This window comes from Nerophis ophidion, linkage group LG05, assembly GCF_033978795.1.
Source record: "Nerophis ophidion isolate RoL-2023_Sa linkage group LG05, RoL_Noph_v1.0, whole genome shotgun sequence".
NCBI classification, from domain to species: Eukaryota; Metazoa; Chordata; class Actinopteri; order Syngnathiformes; family Syngnathidae; genus Nerophis; species Nerophis ophidion.
The window spans coordinates 30054783-30078105 of NC_084615.1; the positions used below are offsets into that span (position 1 = coordinate 30054783).

Consider the following 23323-nt stretch of genomic DNA (forward strand, 5'->3'; position numbering starts at 1 on the left):
GATGCAGTCATCAAAAGAGCCACATATGGCTCGAGAGCCATAAGTTCCCTACCTCTGCTCTAAATGAATCCTTTAGGCACCAAAAATTACTGTTTTGATTGCCAACATAAATAGGTCAGTTATTAAGCTAATTGGACCAAACTTGACTAGGCTTTTTTACATAATGGTTTTTTTTGACATTTTAGGATAAAAAGGTGCAACTTCATCCATCCATCCATTTTCTACCGCTTATTCCCTTTTGGGGTCACTGGCGCCTATCTCAGCTACAATAATATCAAAATTTAAGTTCTGTCATTGTACAAAACTGTTGTCAAACTCATTATTCACATCTCATTTTTAATTAATTACGTAGACCCTGAGTCCCTTTTAATGACATGTGCCGTTTCTGGGGTCAATAAATTGTAGTTTTATTTCAGAAGGGACAGGGAAATAATGTTTGGTCATTCCTGGACATGTCCACTCTGCAGACTTGAGCACATAAATGAATGAGTTGATAAATGGCGTGTTGCTGAATGGGTTATGACAAGATAATTAATGATTCAACAATGCCAGTGATGACAATTATTAATACATATTGGTAACAGTGAGAGTTGTTGACTGAGTGGTCCGAACAAGGGGGTGCCCCCGAAACTTGCCTGACAAAAAAACGGGTTAAGGAGAGAACATTTAAATCAGGGATAGGGAACCTATGGCTCTCGAGCCAGATGTGGCTCTTTTGATGACTGCATCTGGCTCTCAGATAAATCTTAGCTGACATTGCTTAACACGATAAGTAATGAATAATTCCACTGGTAATCACAGTGTCAAAAATAACGTTCAAAAGATAAGACATTCTCATGCATTTTAATCCATCCATCCGTTTACTACCGCACCTGTTCAAGAAGTTGCATTAATGGTAATAAGTATTCTATTAATTATTGGTTAGCACAGGGGTGTCAAACGTACGGCCCGCGGCCTGGATCAGGCCCGCGAACAGGTTTTATGCAGGCCGCGGGATGAGTTTGCTAAGTATACAAATTAACCTGAAATTTTTGAATGAAAGAAACAGCTCATCTACATGTGTCTACTGGATGTTGCAATAGCAATTCTTTGTATCTCTGTAGAGTGTAGATGATGGTACATATGTACAAAATAAACCACATGATGTTAGTACATCAATTGAGGAAAATGATCAAACTACATACATGGCATACTGTAATTTGATTTTGATATGTTTTATCTTGATTGATTGAAAATGAACACCATTGAGTTGACTGATGAACATTATCACATCATTCATTCATTCAGAAAATATAAATAACGACAAATAAAGATCGAATACTATTAACCGCAATATGTAAGTGTAAAAAAACAACAACATTATGATTTGTACATTTTCAGATTGTGCTTCTTCTATTTTTAAACACAGAAAACAATCTGAAGGTGTCTTTATTTTTAAGTTATCGTGCAGGGATTTTACCAGTCTGGCCCACTTGGGAGTAGATTTTTCTCCATGAGTTTGACACCCCTGGGTTAACATCAGAATAACAATGTTATTAAAAATAATAAGATGCTTATTATACTCTAAAAATGTTGGTGTTACTTAATAATGCACGCATTCAGTTGTACTCAGTGTTAAAACTTATTATATGGCTCTCACGGAAACACTTTTTAAATTATTTGGCATTCCTGGCTCTCTCAGCCAAAATTGTCCCCGACCCCTGCTCTAAATGAACCCTTTAGGCACCAAAAATGACTGTTTTGATTGTCAATATAATTAGGTCTGTTATAAGGCTAATTGGACCATATTTGACCAAGCTTTTTTACAAAAAGGTGCAACTTTAATAACATCAAAATGATGGTTTTGTCATTGAACAAAACTATTGTCATGCCCATCATTCACATCTTATTTTTATTATTTAACTAGACCAGGATTCCCTTTTAATGACATGCTCCATTTCTGGGGCTAATAAAGTATTTTTTTTTTTAGAAGGGACAAGGAAATATTGTTTGGTCATGTCTGGACATGTCCACTCTGCAGACTTGAGCACATAAATGAATGAGTTGAAAAAAGGAAGTGAGTTATGACAAGATAATTATTTAATGATTCGACAATGCCAGTGATGACAATTATTAATATAATATTGGGAGTTGTTGACTGAGTGGTCCGAATAAGGGGGGTGCCCCCAAACTTGCCTGACAAAACAAGTCCGGACAAAAGACTGCACTGCAGCTCGTTCACTCGAAGGAAAAACAAGTCTCCTCACAGCATCCATCAACTGACACTACTCGGAACCCGAACAGAAGGTTTGAGAGTGACATTTTCTGGCTTTTCTTACCTTTTTGCTAAGGCGTTTACAACGAGCACATATCTTAAACAAGTCTGTGGCCGACAGCGAACAATTCTCCACCTTCTCCGACGGTGACACTGCGTGCCTCATGTCGTGTCCTGGCCGCACTTCAGGCTTATTACTACTTGGTTGTCTTTAAATTTAAAAAAAAGCTCCAATATGTTCCCCTTCTTTGTTCCTGGAGGCGCTGCGTTAAAGTGCTCCGCTCGTCAGCTGTTGCGGCGGCAGCACAGTCAGACCAGTCCTGGCCCCCCTTTGCGCATACATTCGCTAAATAAGTCAAGGCTCGCGTGACTGACAGGCGCGCTGACCAATCACTGGGCGTAAACACGCTCGCGCCGACCAATGGCGTGCGAGGAGCGGCGGCGGGGCGGAGCTAAGCGTGAGGAAGGAGGGGGGCAAAACGTGAGCGGGGAGGACAAGCCCCCCTTTAAGAAAACATCACTTCTCTGTGCTTCTTTTGTTCGCTTGCTGCCATTGGTCATGATTGAATCTGCCGCCATTGACTCAAAGCTAATCAGAGTGATCGATAATCAAATCAAGGTGGAAGGCATCACCTTAAAGAGACTATGAAAGAAGCCCTTATTTATATGAACTGAGTAGGCCATTTAAGTGTGCATGGCAGCCTCTCTGACCACAGATAATGTCATCCTTGCACTAATCAGGCGGCTGAAGGACTCCTTTCAGAGCCAAGGGGGGCGGGCGGGGTGCAGCGATAAGGAGGCCAGCTCTTATGGCTTTGTTTATCCGAGCCTGACAATAACACTGGCACACCGCATTACGGCTTTAGCACACGGCGAGAAGGTCAATTATCATACCCAGATTTTCAGCGGCAAATGAGCACGACAGCAAAAAGAGGGCAGTGTGCAACTTCTTTGCAACAACAAGTCAGCCAAGGGATGAAAGGTCAGCCAATAAAAAAAGCAAACAAACAAACTATATTTGGTGCAATGAGCAGCAGCTCCTCTCTGTGCACTTTGATACTGCCCGGGCAGTCTGGCAAACGGCGGCATGGATCGCGCCATCTGACAGTGTTCAGCAGGTTCATTGTGTGGAATGAGCCAACCGGTTCCACCCCCGCCCTAAACTCCTGTTGCCACAGGGAGGGGTGCGGGCAGAGGTAAACATGTTCCCAGGGCTGGAGTCAGCACTCCCATGGCTCAGCAGAAGAGAGCTGGTCAGCGACACAGCAAACACCTTTTTTACACACACAAAAAAAACACGCTTAGGCTCGGGGGGTCCGGCTTCACGGGCACCATTGTCGTGGTGCACGCACTGATGGTCCCACGGACTGTTGTTTCAATGCTCGGGTCGCATTCTAAACACTGAAAGTTCATCCGCGCACGTCTTGGCTCGCTCGCCACATGCAAACCAGATGTTGTAAAGAAGCCATAAACACAAGCTCCAAGTATATGAAGTGTGTTTAATGACATTCAGCAAATTGTCAAACTTTAGTTGATGACCATGAAGCTTTCAATACTATCGTTACATCGTCATGTGTTGACGACACAGTCGCAAATTTTGAAAGCGACAAGCGAACAAACACGTCCTCAACGCACAGTAGCATCCTCACTAGCGGCTAACAGCCCTCCACAGTGCAAAGACACTTCAAATGCTTGCTCCTGATGGGTCGTCGTTAGGGCATTGCATGGCAGCTCCCGCCATCAGTGTGTGAATGTGTATGAATGGGTGACTGTGGAAGTAGTGTCAAAGCGCTTTGAGCACCTTGAAGGTAGAAAAGCGCTATGCAAGTATAACCCATTTACTTTAATGTAAATACCTCACAAATTAATATTTGGCTCCGGTGGCTTCATATATATTTTCTGTGTGACGGTTTATGAAGTGGAAACTTGTATGTAGACATGTATCAAGGAACTTTTTAGGTAGCGTGGTTTTTTTTGGGGGGGGGGTGATTTCCGGCCGTGCAGTGCGACGTGACCGGCTGGCCCTGTGTCGCCTTGGAGACGCTCGAAATGAAAGTGACGTGCTTTGTTTTGCAGAACGCAGATTTTCTTACCTGCGCCATATAGGGCTACAAGGATTAGTCAACATTGTCGACAATAAAATGTGTTGCCGTCAATTATATTTATCGACAATAGCCGTGACGTCATCACTCGTGTTTTTACGGCTGGAAGTGAGTCACTCGCTAAAACATTGCCAGTGATAACATGTAAAGTGTGAGGATATTTCCTCCTATTCTTGTTAAAAACATGAATACCTTGCTCTTTTTGCAAAGAGGACCTTGTTTTTATAGGAGTGCATCTGTGATACGCGAAAGCAGAGACTTGATGTCAGACACTTGGGAGGATGCTGTCTCAACCTGGGTACGAGTGTCAGCTTATGCATTGCGAGTAAGCTAACAAGTTTAAGACGAAGTTGTGTGAAAAATAACTGTAATTTTAGCCAAAGTCAGCCAGCTAAACTGTCTACATCAATTCAAGTACATTTTAAAGCAGTGTCAAATTGCAATGTCGCAAAAAAAGGCACTTGTAAAAGCACGCAGACAGACAGATCATAAGATTAAACATACAATCTATTAAATTGCCAGCATTTTAAGAAATAATCAAATGTACAGTTCTACACATTGAGTCTATTTATTATGCAGTAAAAAAAAAACAGCACTTTAACAATTCTCAGTTATTTAGACAAATATGGCTGTGTAGTGAATAATATACTACCATACCAGCTGTACACTGAATACTCTAAAGTCACTTCTACATACAGTACTGTGCCTTGGAAAGACATATTGTTTACATAAAGTTTTTCTTTGCTGAAATGTGAGGGTACACAAAGTGCTAGAACATGAACGGTGTCTTGTGTTCTACAAGGCACAGCACTGCTTGTAACAGAAAGAAACTATTGATCGAAATGTCAGCTTAAGTTTGACACAAACACACACAGACATACGTCTTGAGTGGCAATGTTCAAACAAAATGATCCAAAGTTCAAACATCACACCTGTTGGGACAGTTGCCGTTTGACGTGAAAAGCCACAGCAACCTATAATTGGAACTGACGTCACAGAAATATTAGGAACTTTGGTCTAACACACCTTCAGCCAACGATACTTAAAGTAGCAGTAAGGAACAACTGTGAAGTATAATTAAATTAGCAGATGTGCGGAACAAGGGCAGCAAAAAATAAATAGTATTGATTATAGCGCTGACACGACACAAAGTGGACATGGCTGGTCCTCAAATATGACAGAACACTGTCGTTGATGTGTGAACAATAATAAATGATAAATGGGTTGTACTTGTATAGCGCTTTTCTACATTCAAGGTACTCAAAGCGCTTTGACACTACTTCCACAGTTACCCATTCACACACACATTCACACACTGATGGAGGGAGCTGCCATGCAAGGCGCTAACCAGCACCCATCAGGAGCAAGGGTGAAGTGTCTTGCTCAGGACACAACAGACATGACGAGGTTGGTACTAGGTGGGGATTGAACCAGGCACCCTCGGGTTGCGCACGGCCACTCTCCCACTGCACCACGCCGTCCCCAATACAACTTTGATTGTTCTTATTGCAAATAAAAGTAACATTTAAAGGGGCCTTTATAGGCAAAACCAATCTTCTTTACCTGTTGGTACCTACTGTTGTGTATTTTGGATCTGCATAAGTCCCGAAAATTTGAAATTAAACCATGGAGGCATTGCGGAGATTATTTATAAAACTATTTTTCCTTACTTTAAACTTCTGCTAGACGATCCATTTGGATCTTGCCCTATTAGTGATGTTTTTCCCATTGGTAATGTCAGCGGGTAGCTCCGTATACAGTATGGTCTAAATTTACTCAAAGTGATCTGCGCAAGTTTGCAATGGTAATCCGACGCAGCAGTCAATAAGCTCCTTCTTTTTCCTCTTTTGTCTTGTTGTGGGGAAGACTGGCTCATACATGCACCCCCCACTGACGCCATTTCTAATACAAAGTTGGGTGCATCACGTCCAGTTTATGTGACGTCACGCATATGTACTTCCTGTTGTCATACTGCTTCAAGTGTAGTACGATCGCTTGGTCTAAGAGAGCACACTGTAGGTTTAATGTACACAATTTAATATCTTGGTTGATGAGACAGTAATGTGTTTTTGTATGTTTGGATTGGGAAATGTCGTATTTTAATTTAAAAAGACAGTAATGTCGCTTGTATTTCTGTTAGAATTTAAGGTAGCCAGTGCTAGCTGGGTTATCCAGTCAATGAGAAGTGTATAGCAAAGTTTTATCCATCACAGTTTTACAATAATTTTAATTTAAAATGGTATACTAACTTTGGGCAGTTTTACGGCGGTTTATCATTATACGGTTTAGTGAAGTGAATTATATTTATATAGCGCTTTTCTCTAGTGACTCAAAGTGCTTTACCTAGTGAAACCTAATATCTAAGTTACATTTTAACCAGTGTGGGTGGCACTGGGAGCAGGTGGGTAAAGTGTCTTGCCCAAGGACACAACGGCAGTGACTAGGATGGCGGAAGCGGGGATCGAACCTGGAACCCTCAAGTTGCTGGCACGGCCACTATTTATACTACCATATTGTATATGCACCTTAGGAGGAGCTGCTCCAATTTCGTTGTTCTTTGAACCTGTTCATTGCAATAATGACAATAAAACTCTATTCTCTATTCTCTTCTCTCTATTCTCTATTCTCTTTACCAACCGAGCTATACCGCTGTACAGCGGTGAGTACCAAATTCCTCGGACCATAATTTTTATTCATTAAAATTAGTAATAGGGAAATAAAAAGTAAAAAAAAAAAAAATTATATACCGTATATTCCGGAAAATAGGGCGCACCAGATTATAAAGCGGACTGTTGATGAATGGTCAATTTTTGATCTTTTTACAAATATAAGGCGCACCGGATTATATGGCGCATTAAAGGACTCATATTATTTTTTTTTTCTAAATGTATAACACTTGCTTGTGGTCTACATAACACATAATGGTGGTTCTTTGATCAAAATGTTGCATGGATTATGTTTTACGGATCATCTTCAAGCCGCTTTCTGACAGTCGCTTCATTATGCGCCGTTTTGTGGGCGGTCTTATTTACGTGGCTCACCTTTGACAGCGTCTTCTCCCCGTCATCTTTGTTGTAGCGGTGTAGCGTGCAAGGACGGGAGTGAAAGAAGTGTCAAAAGATAGAGCGAACTGTTTTAATGACCTTCAGATTTCACTTAAATCAGAGCAGAGCAGCATCTCCTCAACACCGGAAATGTGTCCCATGAAAAACCGTACGACTGGAACTCTGTAATAACTACAGTTCCTCTGGTGAGCGCTTTGAGTGTCTGAAAAGCGCAATATAAATCTAAGTAATTTTTTTTTTTTTTTATACTTTGGAAAATACGCTATGTTCTGTCAAACCACTAATGGTAAAATAAGCTAGCCTGAGGTGCTCTTGTTATATTTTTTGTTTTAAAAATGTTACTGAGTAAATTGCAAAAAATGACATTACATACTACACCAACACAAAGGACAGGATGCAACTTGTTTCATAAGTTCAAGTGAAAAATGTGCCAATATACTGTAAAAATACGTTTCATTAAAAATCATGTTTTTTAAAATGTTGAGTTGAGTTGAGTTTGAGTTTATTTCAAACATGCAAGCATACAACATAATACATCACAATTTCCAGTTTCTCTTTTCAACATGTTCAAAAAGGAGTAGGAAGAAGCAGAGTTTATTTAATCCTACCCCTTTTCTTTTACATAACAGTTGCTAAAACTTTTGCTCATTTCCTGTTCTCAATGTCTTCACAATATACTCCATAAGTAATCACAATAAAAATAAATAAATAATTGTTGAAGTAAGTTTTATTCCATACGATGAGATAAGTAAGATTGTTTTGAGAATGAAAGAATGAATGTGTGAATAAATTCAGAATGTTTATCTTGGTTCTTTTTTGTACTTTGTAAACACTTTAAGTTTGAAGAGTTTCTTGAAATGGATCATATTAGTATATTGTTTGATTGCTTTGCTTAATCCACTCCATAGTTTAATTCCACATACTGATATACTGAAGGTCTTAAGTGTTGTACGTGCGTACAAATGTTTTAAGTTACATTTTTCTTTAAGATTATATTTATCCTCTTTTGTTGAGAAGAATTGTTGTATATTCTTTGGAAGCAGGTTGCAGTTTGCTTTTTGTATAATTTTAGCTGTATGCAAATCCACTATGTCGTGGCATTTCAGTATCTTTGATTCCATAAATAAAGGATTTGTATGTTCTCTTCAGACAACATTATGTATTATTCTAACTGATCTTTTTTGTAACACTGTTAGGGAATGAAGTGTACTTTTGTAATTATTTCCCCATATTTCTACACAGTAACTCAGATATAGTAACACTAGTGAGCAGTAGAGAATATGAAGTTAATTTTGGTCTTGAACATAGTTAGCTTTATTCATTATTGACGTGTTTCTTGCTACTTTATGTTGTATATTTTTTACATGAGATTTCCAGTTCAATTTATCATCAATCATTATACCTAGAAATTTGGTTTAATTTACTTTTTCATTTTCTATTCCGTCTATTTGTGTTTGACTTTAGTTGTTGAATGTATTTTTCATTTGAACAACTACAAAGACTTCTTTTGCAACTACTGTCAAAATTGCCTCAACAAGGTGTGAACCTTTACAGCTGAAACCCAACGACAGATGTATTTAGTATCATGGTGATTAATAACAGACAGCAGTGAGGATGACTCAAGTAACGGGAAAAACAAAAGGGAAAACAAGTGCCAAACCAGCGAAAACCCTGCACGTGTCTCGCCTTTTGTTTTGTCAAGCAATGAAAAATGCTGCTGTTTTTTTTCTTTCTTCCTTCGTTCGCCGGGATGTTAAACAAGTGGCAGAAGTCCACCAGACCAGTTCAAACCTGACCTACGGGTGCACGGAGAAGAGGAAGCTAGAAAAACTCTCGAAACCCAACACAAGCCCAGCAACAGGCTTCTACCAATCACAGGGCAGGACAACAGCGAGAGGAACCAATCTTGTCCGCTCACTCTACCACTCGCTCCCTTGTTTCTCTCAAAGAAGAAAAAAAAGAGAAAAAAAGTTCTGCAGAGATATAAAGTTCACAGTGCAGCCTCCTCAGGTTTACATGTTTCTTCCAATTTTAGCATGTTAGTGGCAGTTTTGTTCAGAATGCAAAAGTCAAACCAACAGGAAACTTTCTGTACCGACTAAGCATAAAACACATTTTTAGCAGCGGTAAAAGAAGCAACAGGCTAGATCTACATGCAGGAAACATGCACATTCAACAGAGCAACTCTGGCTCTTCAAGCCTCAGATGATTAACCCTTGCCTGCCCTTCTTGCAGGCCTCAACCTGCACTCAAGTAACCTGGACCCTTGCGCCGTTTATCCCAGAACGGATCGAAACTGTGTTGTTTTGCCTGTTTGTTTCCCCAACATCAGCATCTTTTAACATCATTGTGGACATTTTAAAAAAAATAGTTCAGACGCAACTCACATTTAAAAGTGCGAACATACAGTACATAGAACACAGTGGCAGGCCGTGCATTTCCCACCTTTGTCTTGAGTGATGTCCGACTTCAATGATTACCTCAAAATACAATAATTTATATCACCACGTGACCATCGCTGGAGAAACACTATATAGAAACACATTTATGCATTACTGGGCATTGAATCACCACCAACATTGTACATAACGGGTTATTTTCTGCCGCATTAAAAATCAATAAACCTGCATCAACAATTAAAACATATCTTATGTGGTACTGTCAAAATTTATATTGCAAAAAACATATTAAAGGTGAAAAAATAAAGAAATAAAATATCTGAACTTACAATCTGTAGCACCCATTCAAGCTTCCGAGGTTGGCTGACATAGACTCACAAGATGTAGTTTTTCTTTAAATATCCTAGAAAATGGCCTTGAAAATATATGTGTTGACTTGTCTAATCGTAAAAGATGCAGAAGAGGCGTGTTGGCTGAGTTCTTAAAGTTTACTCCACAAGGTGCTCATCAAAAACATCCCTAAACTCGGCTACTGCGCATGCTCTTCACCACTGTGGTATGCTGGGTAATGGAGTTCCTATGTTACCTAGCTCATAACATCACTATATATATCTGCCTTAGGCCATCTAGAAGGCCTTACTGACAACAACTCGTGATCTGATTTGCTATCCCAACTGTCTGTTAATTGTATGCCCCGTTCACTTACAGTGCACGCACGCCCGCATTAAGGATTCTTAAGGCTTCGGGCAGATTTTGTACAGCATGGCAACAGAAGCTAGCGGAATTCTGATTTGATAAAAACTCTATAACCTAAAAACAACAGCGCTGGAAGGAACATAATATGGATGGATAGATAGATAGATAGTACTTTATTTATTCCTTCAGGAGAGTTCCTTACGGAAAATTAACATTTTCAGCACAATCCCATTCAAGATCAGATAAACATTACAGGGAGACAGAACAGGATCGCTGACGGGTCTGCCGGCTTCCAGCGCCCTTTACAAAAAAGGTGAGATACAGGTTAACAAGGGGGGGAATGGGAGAAAAAAATAAAATATTAAATTAAAGTAAAATAAAATAAAATTTAAAAAATCGGTCTACGCCTGGGCCTCTGGAGAGGGGGTCCAGACTGAGACCAAGGGGAAAAAAACAACTCCTAGCCATAGTACACATACCTCTTACATGTGTGTAAGAGGGAAACATCAAACATCAAAGAAAACAAAGGACAAGAAAGACATTAAAGCAGCGGAGCTGATACAACCAGCCACTTCTACATACAGCTATGAATTAAAAGTAAAATAAACATATACACTGTGGTGGTTTCTGCTGTGTTCCAGGCCATCGTCTGCTGGGGTGGAGGGAGCATGGCCAGAGACAGGAGCAGACCCAACAAAGCAACCAAGAGAGCCGACTCCACTCTCCGCCGCCAACCAACTCTCGGCCAATGTCCAGTCCGCGTGGATGAGCGAGAATATGTCCAAGAAGACTGAGGTGTCTGGTACCTGCTCATTCAGCCAAGACACTGTGAAGCTTGTCCCGTTCCCGGCGCTCAGTGCCAGCTCCGCAGCCCTGTCTCTTCATCCGTATCTCCTCCAGTCTCTCCAAACTGACTCTGGTGTAGCAGAGACCCAGTAGCTGGTCTCCATGGCCAAAAGAGTCCCGGAAGGCAGATCCAGAAGTCCACAAAAAGCACCGCAGAGGTCACAAAAGTGCCACTTCTTGTGGGCAAAAAAAAAAAATAATAATAATAATAATAAATAAATAAATAAATATATATATATATATATATATTTATAAAATAACACATGAAAACTAGAGGGAAACACAAAAGGATGACACAAGAGCACAGAGCTCCTGCCAACAGCAGTCACTACAGCGGCGCCATATTGGAAGATAGGACATGAAGAGAATATGAACACTTTTAGATATTTTGGGAAAGTAAATACAATTTTTTATTCATCTTTAGTTATGATCATGATTTCTGGCTATGTTAGGCCAGCAAAGACGGCCTTGCTGGCCCTGACAGCTCACCATTGATAGAACGGTACCTCGGTTTTCGTTGGTAACAAGTTCCAAAGAGGTTGGACTTTAGTTTTAAACTATTGCTAGTGAGTAAGACCAAAAACTTTGGTCGGATTTGCAAACTAATGGCGGGGGTGCTTGCAACTCAAATTTTTGCATGCAGTTTAAAGGCCTACTGAAATGAGATTTTCTTATTTAAACGGGGATAGCAGGTCCATTTTATGTGTCATACTTGATCATTTCGCGATATTGCCATATTTTTGCTGAAAGGATTTAGTAGCGAACATCCACGATAAAGTTCGCAACTTCTGGTGCTAAGACAAATGCCCTGCCTCTACCGGAAGTCGCAGACGATGATGTCACACGTGTGATGGCTCCTCACATATTCACATTGTTTATAATGGGAGCCTCCAACAAAAAGTGCTATTCGGACCGAGAAAACGACAATTTCCCCATTAATTTGAGCGAGGATGAAAGATTCGTGTTTGAGGATATTGATAGTGACGGACTAGAAAGAAAAAAAAAAAAAAAAAAAAAAGTTAAAAAAAACAAAACGCAATTGCATTGGGACGGATTCCGATGTTTTTAGACAAATTTAATAGGATAATTCTGGGAAATCCCTTATCTTTCTATTGTGTTGCTGGTGAGTTAAATAGTACCTGATAGTCGGAGGTCTACGTCCACGGGTGTGTTGACGCGCAGTATCTCAGGGGAGTCGACGGCAGCTTTATGGACGGCACAAGCTCAGCTTTTCTCCGGTAAGAAGCGACTTTTTAACCACAATTTTCTCACCGAAACCTGCTGGTTGACATTCCGTCGTGTTTCATGTTCGCTTGACCGCGCTCTGATCCATAGTAAATTTTCACCTCCAGGAATTTTAAACAAGGAATCACCGTGTGTTTGTGTGGCTAAAGACTAAAGCTTCCCAACTCCATCTTGCTACTTTGACTTCTCCAATATTAATTGAACAAATTGCAAAAGATTCAGCAACACAGTTCTCCAAAATACTGTGTAATTATGCCGTTAAAGCAGACGACTTTTAGCTGTGTGTGTGCGTAGCGCTCATACTTCCTAAAAACCTGTGACGTCTTGCGTACACGTCATCATTACACGACGTTTCCAGGACGAAACTCCCGGGAAATGTATAATTGCAATTTAGTAAACTAAAAAGGCCGTATTGGCATGTGTTGCAATGTTAATATTTCATCATTGATATATAAACTATCAGACTGCGTGGTGGGTAGTAGTGGGTTTCAGTAGGCCTTTAAAGCATAGCAAATATCTGAAAGACAACTCTTATCTTAAAACGCCCTTAAGTTGGGGTACCACTGTATATCCATGTTTTATTTCTAAATGCTTGCTATAATTTTGTGAGACAACTGAATAAATCAGTGTGGGAAAATGCAGGGTCGCTTTCTGTGTGACACTTTTGTAACCCCCCTGTATTTTCTCTGATCCATGTGTTTTTTGGCACGCTATCAGAGTGGGGCCGACTTTCCTGAGGCCAGAGGCGTGGACTCTCCCCCCTCCACCCAACCCCCCGATCCCGCACTGAGACCAGCGAGACCTGAACCTGTGTTCAGCAACACTGGGAGGAAGCAGCGTTCCCTGGATTCCACGAAATGCAAGGGAACTTTAGAGACTTCAGCGAGCACAGAGGAGGGGGGGGGGCAACCTGCTGATCTAACCTTTCTTTTATGGCTTTATTCAGCCGGCGTGAACCTGCATAGTCCATTTCCTAAATAATAAAAACACGCAGAGCGCTACAATACAGTGGGAAGAGGCGTTGGCCTGCAAACTGTACGTGCACGTGAGGAAGAGTGAGTTCCTGGGGATGTTATTCCAACAGAGAGAGGGCAGCTGTCACAATACAACAAGCTCTAAGAGAAAGAAAAACAGAAAATACCAAACCATCTTTTACTAACTTTAGCCCCAAGTGACACACATGGATGGGAAATAGGCCTCTCAGGCTCCTTTGTGAAGTTGATCGATTAAGAAACCCCAAAATGGCAAGCTTGCAAAATCTAGGCCACAATGCATCCAAAAACAGGAGGTTAACAAAGCTGACCTCATATCAACCAAGAGCCTGGGCCAGGCAACCTCAGTTTGACGCTTGGTGTGCAGGAGCAGCTGTTTTTCCTTTTCCTTTCTCTCTCCCGGCTCTGCTGACTGATCATAAATTACTCATCTCCACTAGGAAACTTTCCAAAATGTTGTTGATCACACAATCCCCCCTGTCCCCACCTCCCCCACACACAAAAAAACAGTGGCGATCCTTTACTGTTTCTTTGTCAACATGATGAGTCAGCACTCCAAACAGGTGATCAAAATGTCAAGCGATACACAACAAGGCAATAAAATCTTGAAGAGTTCCTTTTAAAAGGGACGCCTGGTTGCTCAGACAAGTGGTCTAACGTGTTAGAAGACGTCTGATGCATAGAGGTTTATAAATATAAATATATATTTTTTCTCAAGAGTCACAGAGGTGCCACACTTATGGATGAGTAATAGAAAACCACAAACCAGTGAAGTTGGCACGTTGTGTAAATCGTAAATCAAACCAGAGTCATACCAAAGACTATAAAAATGGGAGCCATTGCCTGCCTGCTTGGCACTCAGCATCAAGGGTTGGAATTAGGGGTTAAATCACCAAAGGATTCCCGGGCACAGCCACCGCTGCTGCTTCCTGCTCCCCTCACCTCACCTCCCACTTACAATTTTCCATGCCAACAAAGCAAGAAGAAAGTTTACAGTAAGCTCCACTATTTAAAATGCGTTAGTTCAGTGCTAATTTACTTTAGATTTGCCATAGACATGCTACCAAATAACCTTAGCGATTGTAAATAGCAATTTCAACACCTCCAAATTAGGTAATAAAAATAAAACTAACTGGGGTGTAGTAAATACAATACTTACAGTACAAACAATTTGTTGGGCTCAACAAAAGAAAAGTAAAATATATTTATACAGAGTTTTTTTTTCTAGTGACTCAAAGCGCTTTTAAATGGTGAAACCCAATATCTGAGTTACGTTTAAACCAGTGTGGGTGACACTGGGAGCAGGACACAACGGCAGTGACTAGGATGGCGGAAGCGGGGATCGAACCTGGAACCCTCGAGTTGCTGGCACGGCCACTCTACCAATCAAGCTATACCGCTTGACTGGCACATTAATGCTAATGGCAAAGACTACTACCTGGCCAAAGCAACACATGGTGGCCAATACACTACTTAAATCGCAACTGCATGCAAAGTCTACTATTCAATACAGTACTTGCAAATGAGACACAGATGTGTAAGAAAACAAGATAACAACTAGACAGTAAAGCTCAGTGTTAAATCTGGAACCCAAAAAAAAAATTTTAAACAATGAACATTTATTAACACATTTGAACACACACAAAAGTGATGAAAATGGGTACCGTTCAGTACCGGTGTAGATTCCAAGGTATTGGGAATTGGTGTGAGATGTAGCGCCTTATCCAAAACCTAACTTTGATGCTGAAATTAAGACTACTAAAAAGCACTTTTAGTAAGCAACAAAGGGAATACATAATTTTGTGTGTCTGTATCTTTCATGTTAATTAGCCAAGTTTGTCCACACCGGTCTCTGACTGAAGTGGAGTTTATCCACTTTTTACATTTACAGTACATTTGTCTATCGTAATAAACACCATAGTATATCACATACAACCACGTAGCAGACAGTGCTAACATTACAGTCACCAGCAACATTATGGTAGGTTAGCCTACTTGCAAAAGAATAACAAAATGATCAAACTTACAGCTACCACTGACAGGTAAGTGGCAGATATCCGGTCTTTATTTTAAGATTAGTAGCGAAGCCTGCTGTTTATTAAATGTTTTTGCTATACAAACCGCATGGAGTTGCAACCTTAAATATGACACGTTCAGACAGTGAACTATTGACATCAACAGACCGTATGTAATAACTAATAGTAATTTTAATGAGGTTTATAAATGTTTTTTTTCTATCATGTGAGGTGGAACTTGTCTGAGGGTCACTCCTTATATAACAGAGGTGACATTCCTGAGATCGCTGAGGAGTATCAGCTTAAAACTACAACAGACACTGATAAAGTCTGATGTAACACATCTGGAAAGATTTGAAGCCTTCATATTTACTCCTTTTCTCTCTCTTTTCTTCTCATGCATCAATTTCTTTTCAGGATACAACATTTCAGCAATCATTTACAATACCCAAAACCAGTGAAGTTTGCATGTTGTGTAAATCGTAAATAAAAACAGAATACAATAATTTGCAAATCCTTTTCAACTTATATTCAATTGAATAGACTGAAAAGACAAGACACTTAATGTTCAAACTGGTAAACTTTGTTATTTTTTGCAAATATTAGCTCATTTGATGTCTGCAACATGTTTCGAAAAAGCTGTCAGGTGGCAAAAAACACTGAGAAATTTGAGGAATGCTCATCAAACACCTTTCTGAAACATCCCAGAGGTGAACAGGTGGGTGCCATGATTGGGTATAAAAGCAGCTCCCATTAAATGCTCATCAATCACAAACAAGGATGGAGCGAAGGTCACCACTTTTTGAACAAATGCGTGAGCAAACTGTCCAACAGTTTAAGAACAACATTTCTCAACGAGCTATTTTACCATCTACGGTCTGTAGTATCATCAAAAGGTTCAGAGAAACTGGAGAAATCACTGCACGTAAGCAATGTTATTACAGACCTTCAATCCCTCAGGCAGTACTGCACCAAAAAGCGACACCAGTGTGTAAAGGATATCACCACAGGGGCTCAGGATCACTTCAGAAAACCACTATCAGTAACTACAGTTTGTCGCTAAATCTGTAAGTGCAAGTTAAGACGCTACTATGCAAAGCGAAATACATTTATCAACAACACCCAGAAAGGCCGCCGGCTCTGTGGGCCTAAGCTCATCTTTGATGGACTGATGCAAGGTGGAAAAGTGTTCTGTGGTCTGACGAGTCCACATTTCAAATTGTTTTTGGAAACTGTGGACGTCCTGTCCTCTGGACCAAAGAGGAAAAGAATAATCCAGACTGTTGCAGGCGCAAAGCTCAAAAGCCAGCATCTGTGATGGTATGGGGGTGTATTAGTGCCCAAAGCATGGGTAACTTACACATCTATGAAAGCACCATGAATACTGAAAGGTACATACATGTTTTTGAGCAACATATGTTGCCATCCAAACAAAGTTATATCATGGGCGCCCCTGCATATTTCAGCAAGACAATGCCAAGCTGCGTGTTACAAAAGAGTTGTTTTCATAGTAAAAGAGTGCCGGTACTAGACTGGCCTGCCTGTAGTCCAGACCTGTCTCCCATTGAAAATGTGTAGCGCATTATGAAGCGTAAAATACCACAACGGAGACCCCGGACTGTTGAACAACTTTAAGCTGTACATCAAGCAAGAATGGGAAATAATTCCACCTGAAAAGCCTAAAAAATTGGTCTCCTCAATTTCCAAACATTTACTGAGTGTTGTTAAAAGGAAAGGCCATGTAACACAGTGGTAAAAGTGTCCCATGTGCCAACTTTTTTTGTAATGTGTTGCTGCCATTAAATTCAAAGTTCATGGTTATTTGCACAAAAAAAAATAGTTTCTCAGTTCAACCATTAAATATATTTTGTCTTTGCAGTCCAATCAATTGAATATAAGTTGAAAAGGATCTGCAAATCGTTGTATTCAGTTTTTATTTACGATTTCAACAACGTGCCAACTTCACTGATTTTGGGTTTTGTATTTCATTATATCTTCTTACGGGCCAATTTTAGATTAGTCTGTACTGCTTGCATAGCAGTATAGATTCACTATACACTGATAATGACTTATCACACAGACACTATTGTCCATTGAGAAGACATTACACAACATTACAATATGACTGTGCAATTAGTGAAGAAGTAATAAAGACCTCTGGTTGGAGATTTTGGAGGGGGGGGGGGGGGTGATATGGCCTCAGTGTCTGATTCCTTCATTAAAAGCTAATGAGCTCCAGTGCTGAATGGCAGAACAAAAACATCCAGACAGGACCTCATTGGAGTGTGACGTCACGCGGCACCTGACCCATTAATGTTTCATCGTTTATGACAAGCGCGATTAAGTGGAAACTGGATCGCCTCGCTCATTGTTATTTGCGATTTGTTACATTTCCAACAGAAATAATCACAATACAGTTTGGGCATAGCCTTTAATCTCTGCCCTTATTTTGTCGCCTACCACATGTGTACGTGTTTTGCAGGCAATAGCGGCTCTGCTGGGCGTGCTCCTGATGCAGTGTGGACAATATGGGCAAGTGTTCCATCCTGGCGGCGCCTGATTCATTTTTAGCAACCCGAGTAGTCTTACCAGCCAACCTAGCAACACACATTGCTTACACATTTCAACGCATTCACTGGGTCATTTATGCTTTTGGTCACCACAGACGAGACAACGGCGAGGCCCTTAAAGCCGCCAGCAGCGACCGGACCGTCTGTGTGCAACAAGTAGACGTACACAAAGACGCGTGCAGCAGTCTTTTTTGAGTTCCACAAATATGACAACACGAGCCCATGACGTGGCATCACGAGGTGGACAAAAGTAGAACATGCTGAGCTAGACACAAAATCTGCATATGTCACTCATGCACATGTCTCACATGCATACTTGCCAACCTTGAGACCTCCGATTTTGGGAGGTGGGGGACGTGGTTAAGAGAGGTGGCGTATAATTCACCAACTCGAGTATTTCATATATATATATATATATATATATATATATATATATATATATATATATATATATATATATATATATATATATATATACATATATATATATATATATATATATATATATATATATATATGAAATACTTGACTTTAAGTGAATTCTAGCTATATATATTTATTTTATTATACATATAAATAAAATAAATAGTTGAATTTAAGACGGCACCTATCGAATACACAGTAATAAAAACAGTTGTTCTACTAACTGTACTGTGCTTGCTGGTTACTAAAAAACAACAACAACACTTACCTTTCACTATTTGAGTAACCTTTGTTCTGCCATTTGCGTATTGGCGAGCGATATCCGAATCCGGGAACGTCCTTCACAGATTTGTTGTAGACATCCGCAAATGAGAACGGGATGTTGCTTCCAGCTATCAGCATTGCCATCCATCTTTGTCTCAACATAAGATACACCATCGGGTCTCCATTTTGCAAGATGGGCCGTAATACTGGGTTGTGAACGATGCTGCGCTGTGGATGCTTTGTGCTTTGCTGACTGGCCGTTCATGACTGAGTATATCCGTTCACAGTGTTCAATGGAGAAGTCTGTTCTACAAAATGTACAGGCAACATACTCCTTCCCCTTCGAGCTCTCTTGGATAAACTGAAATTCTTGTTTCCAATCGTTCTGGAACTTGCAAGCGTATTTCTTCATTTTGCTCGTCGAAGGTGTAATGTATTAGGTTGGAGTCAATAACCAGGCGACGTGATGAAGTTACGTCTCTTTACTGTGGGCTTCAGAACAGACATTCTATTCTATGTACAGTAGATGGCAGTAATGTCCTGTTTAACAGGGTCACAACATTGAGTCAGGTTCTCATGGAGCTGGAGTGGGCGTGGCCTCCAGCTCCGTCTGAATTTCGGGAGAAAATTTGTCCCGGGAGGTTTTCGGGAGAGGCGCTGAATTTCGGGAGTCTCCCGGAAAATCCGGGAGGGTCGGCAAGTATGCTCACAAGTCAAATAAAGGCCCTTTTTCATTCTATTATCTTAAACACAGCATTGAAATATTTATCTTTTTTTTTTAATTTCACAAGAAACGGTTTATTTATATACGGATTCTTGACCTCTATAAACCCTGCAGTGGACCTTATAACCCTGGCAGCAGTGTGTGTCATGCATTTGTGTGTGTGTGTATAAGTGTCCTCTGTTTAGTGCCACAGGTAGTGTCAGACATATTTGCACTGTGGTTAATCTATTACAAAGCTGCAGGACCAAGAAAAGAACAACCCCATAGGTGGGAGTCTTTAGTGCGGAGCTCAGCTGAAGAACTAGTTTACTAACTTTGTGAGATGACGGCCACACTCACAGTTCTGTATGTATCGAATAAATGGAGGTAAGCGTGGAGAATGGAATGTTCCGTCTTATAGATGGCAGCTGAGGTCGTCTCCTCGATGGGCATCTGTCACGCCTCTGTTACGGAACATTGCCATGCTGTAAAGCAAGGGCGGTACGTTGGCTGCAGTGGCGCTTATTGCAGTGTAAACATGCAAGAATGTGAGGTCAATTTTGCTGCCACTGCAAAGTTTTGATGCAAAAGTGGCTTTATCAAGGCGTTTTGACAGTGGAGTCTGTAAAAAATATCGATAATCAGCCCCCAGAGTTTGCTCCACCTGTGAGAGAAGAGGTGTTCCAGTGCTGGCTTTTTAAGTTCTTTAGGTAACGTCCTCTCGCAGGCTTCACTACACATCTTAAACTAAAGCTTGGAGTGCTGCCAACTACCAGTCAGTCCAGGGGTCGGCAACCCAAAATGTTAAAAGAGCCGTATTGGACCAAAAAGACAAAAAAAAAATATTTCAGGAGCCGCAAAAAATTAAAAGCCTTTAATACAGGGGTGTCAAACTAATTTTAGATCGGGGGCCACAAGGAGAAAAATCTACTCCCAAGTGGGCCGGACTGGTAAAATCACGGCGCGATAACTTAAAAATAAAGACAACTTCAGAATATTTTATTTTTTTAAAAATAGAATAACTACATTCTGAAATTGTAAGAATCAAAATGTTGTTGTTTGTTTTTACAATTACCCTTTGCGGTCAATTGCATATATACTTTATTTGTCATTATTTATATTTTCGGAATAAATTTTGTGATAATGTTAATCCATCAACTCATTTTCAGTCTATCAAGACAACAAAATTATATCAAAATCAAATGACAGTATGTTATTTATAAGGGGTGTGGGAAAAAATCGATTCGAATCGCGCTTCTCGCGTTGTGCGATTCAGAATCGATTCAATTTTTTTTTTTTATCGATTTTTTTTTTTTAATCAATCCAAAACACTACACAGCAATACCATAACAATCCAATCCAATTCCAAAACCAAACCTGACCCAGAAACACTCAGAACTGCAATAAACAGAGCAATTGAGGAGACACAAACACGACACAGAACAAACCAAAAATAGTGAAACAAAAATTAATATTATCAACAACAGTATCAATATTAGTTATAATTTCAGCATAGCAGTGATTAAAAACATTTTCATTAGACTTTTATAAAAATTAAAAAAAAAAGAACAATAGTGTCAGTGGCTTACACTTGAATCGCATCTCATAAGCTTGACAACACACTGTGTTTAATGTTTTCACAAAGACAAAATAAGTCGTATTTTTGGTTTGTTTAATAGTTAAAACAAATCATTGCAATCAGTTGATAAAACATTGTCCTTTACAATTATAAAAGCTTTTTTTTTTAAATCTACTACTCTGCTAGCATGTCAGCAGACTGGAGTAGATCCTGCTAAAATCCTATGTTTTAAATGAATACAGAATCGATTTGAATCGAGAATTGCGTTGAATAGAAAAAAAAAAAAATCGATATATAATCGAATCGCGACCCCAAGAATCGATATTGAATCGAATCGTGGGGCACCCAAAGATTCGCAGCCCTATTATTTATGTAGTTCGATCATTTTCCCCGACTGACTTAGTAACATCATGTGGTTTATTTTGTACATTTGTAGCATCATCTACAAAGATACAAAGAATTGCGACATCTCGTGGACACATTTAGAACAGCAGTTTCTTTACTTCAAAAATTTCAAGTTAATTCTTATACTAGCAAACTCATCCCGTGGGCCAGATAAAACCTTTTCACGGGCCTCATCTGGCCCTTAAGCCATATGTTTGACACCCCTGCTTTAATAAATCTTATAATGAAGGAACACATGTGTCTATATTAGCTATATTAGCGTGTTAGTATCGATTACCTTGCAGTCATGCACTGACCAAATATGCCTGATAAGCACTCCACACAAGTCAATAACATCAACAAAGCTCACCTTGGTGCATTTTGTCCACCAAAACGGTTGGTGAAAAAAATGAGACAAAGAAGGAGTGGCATAAAATATGTCACAGAAAGTTGTACATGTAAACCAGGGGTCGGCAACCCGCGGCTCCGTAGCTGCATGCGGCTCTTTGATCGCTATGATGTGGCTCGGCCACATACTTGTCGACCCCCCCGATTTTTTCAGAAGGTTTACAGATTTCAGTGCCTCGCCCAGGGAAAACTTTCTAAGATTTTCACCCGGACAGCAATATTGATAGCGTGCCGACATGCCGAAATTCGCGCTCTCTGAAACATGTAATCGCGCGCGCCTTTACACATTGCTATCTACGTGCCGGCCGGTCACATGTAATATGCGGCCTCTGTTATTACACAAAAGTGACTGCAAGGCATACTAGCTCAACAGCCATACAGGTTACACTGAGTGTTTTAATACAAACAACTTTAACACTGTTACTAATATGCGCCACACTGTGAACCCACACCAAACAAGATTGAGAAACACATTTCGGGAGAACATCCGCACCATAACACAACATAAACACAACAGAACAAATACCCAGAATCCAATTCATCCCTAACTATTCCGGGCTACATTATACACCCTGCTACCACCAAACTCGGTCCCTCCACTGCCGCCCACCTCAACCAACGCACGGAGTCTTGTTTGGTCTGGGTTCACAGTGTGGCGCATATTAGTAAGAGTGTTAAAGTTGTTTATATCACAACCCTCAGTGTAACCTGTATGGCTGTTGAACAAGTATGCCTTGCAGCCACTTCCATGTGAGTACAGAAACCACATTCAACAGGTGACTGAGCTGGCAAGCTGTTTGTTCGGGTTGTAGACGGCGCTAAAGACAGTGTCATCATAACATCCCCTTGTTATTGATCGTCGGGTGTAAATCAGCAGATACTTGAGAGAATATTTGCTCTCTATTTCGGAAGTCTCCCGGAAAAATTGCGTTGGCAAGTGTGCTGCTGTCATGCGTCACTCATATAAAACTCGCGGGCCACACGAACATTTAATTTTCATATTAAGGTATTTAATTTTCATATTAAGGTGTGACCCCTGCTTTATACAAAACACAAAACAGAAAAAAAAACCTCTGTATGCAGTATCATTTCATATTAAATTTCAAAAGTGTTTTGTGGCTCCAAATGTTTTCTTTATTTTGTGAAACGGGTCAAAATGGCTCTTTGAGTGGTAAAGGTTGCCGACCCCTGATGTAAACAAACACAGTGTAGACAACTATGGTGATTTCATGGACTGTTTGTGTCTATAGCGCCATGCCTTCTGGGTAATGTAGTATGTACACATTTACTTCCTAGTTTACATGTATTTATACAGTTAACATTTATTCATCCAGGGTAAGACCATTTAAAACCAATTCTCATTTGCAGTGCTGACCTA

General features: G+C 40.2%; 1 protein-coding gene and 1 long non-coding RNA gene across 5 annotated transcripts in view; one reads left to right on the top strand and one right to left on the bottom strand.

The window, feature by feature from the left end:
- sesn1 (sestrin 1) overlaps positions 1-23323 on the bottom strand; it is a 157242-nt gene that overhangs the window by 9021 nt on the left and 124898 nt on the right. For 2 of the 4 annotated variants that reach the window (XM_061900499.1, XM_061900498.1), the window contains exon 1: positions 2319-2590. The exons of the other annotated variants lie outside the window; for them this stretch is intronic. In XM_061900499.1, coding sequence (XP_061756483.1) covers positions 2319-2420 — 102 coding nt within the window. In that variant the 5' untranslated portion in view covers positions 2421-2590. Of the gene's footprint in view, positions 1-2318; positions 2591-23323 lie in introns of those variants that run through there. 4 annotated transcript variants of the gene reach the window in all.
- Positions 2155-12396, top strand: LOC133552911 (uncharacterized). Its single transcript, XR_009806794.1, has 2 exons — positions 2155-2286; positions 11158-12396. It is a non-coding gene; the product is annotated as an uncharacterized LOC133552911 (long non-coding RNA).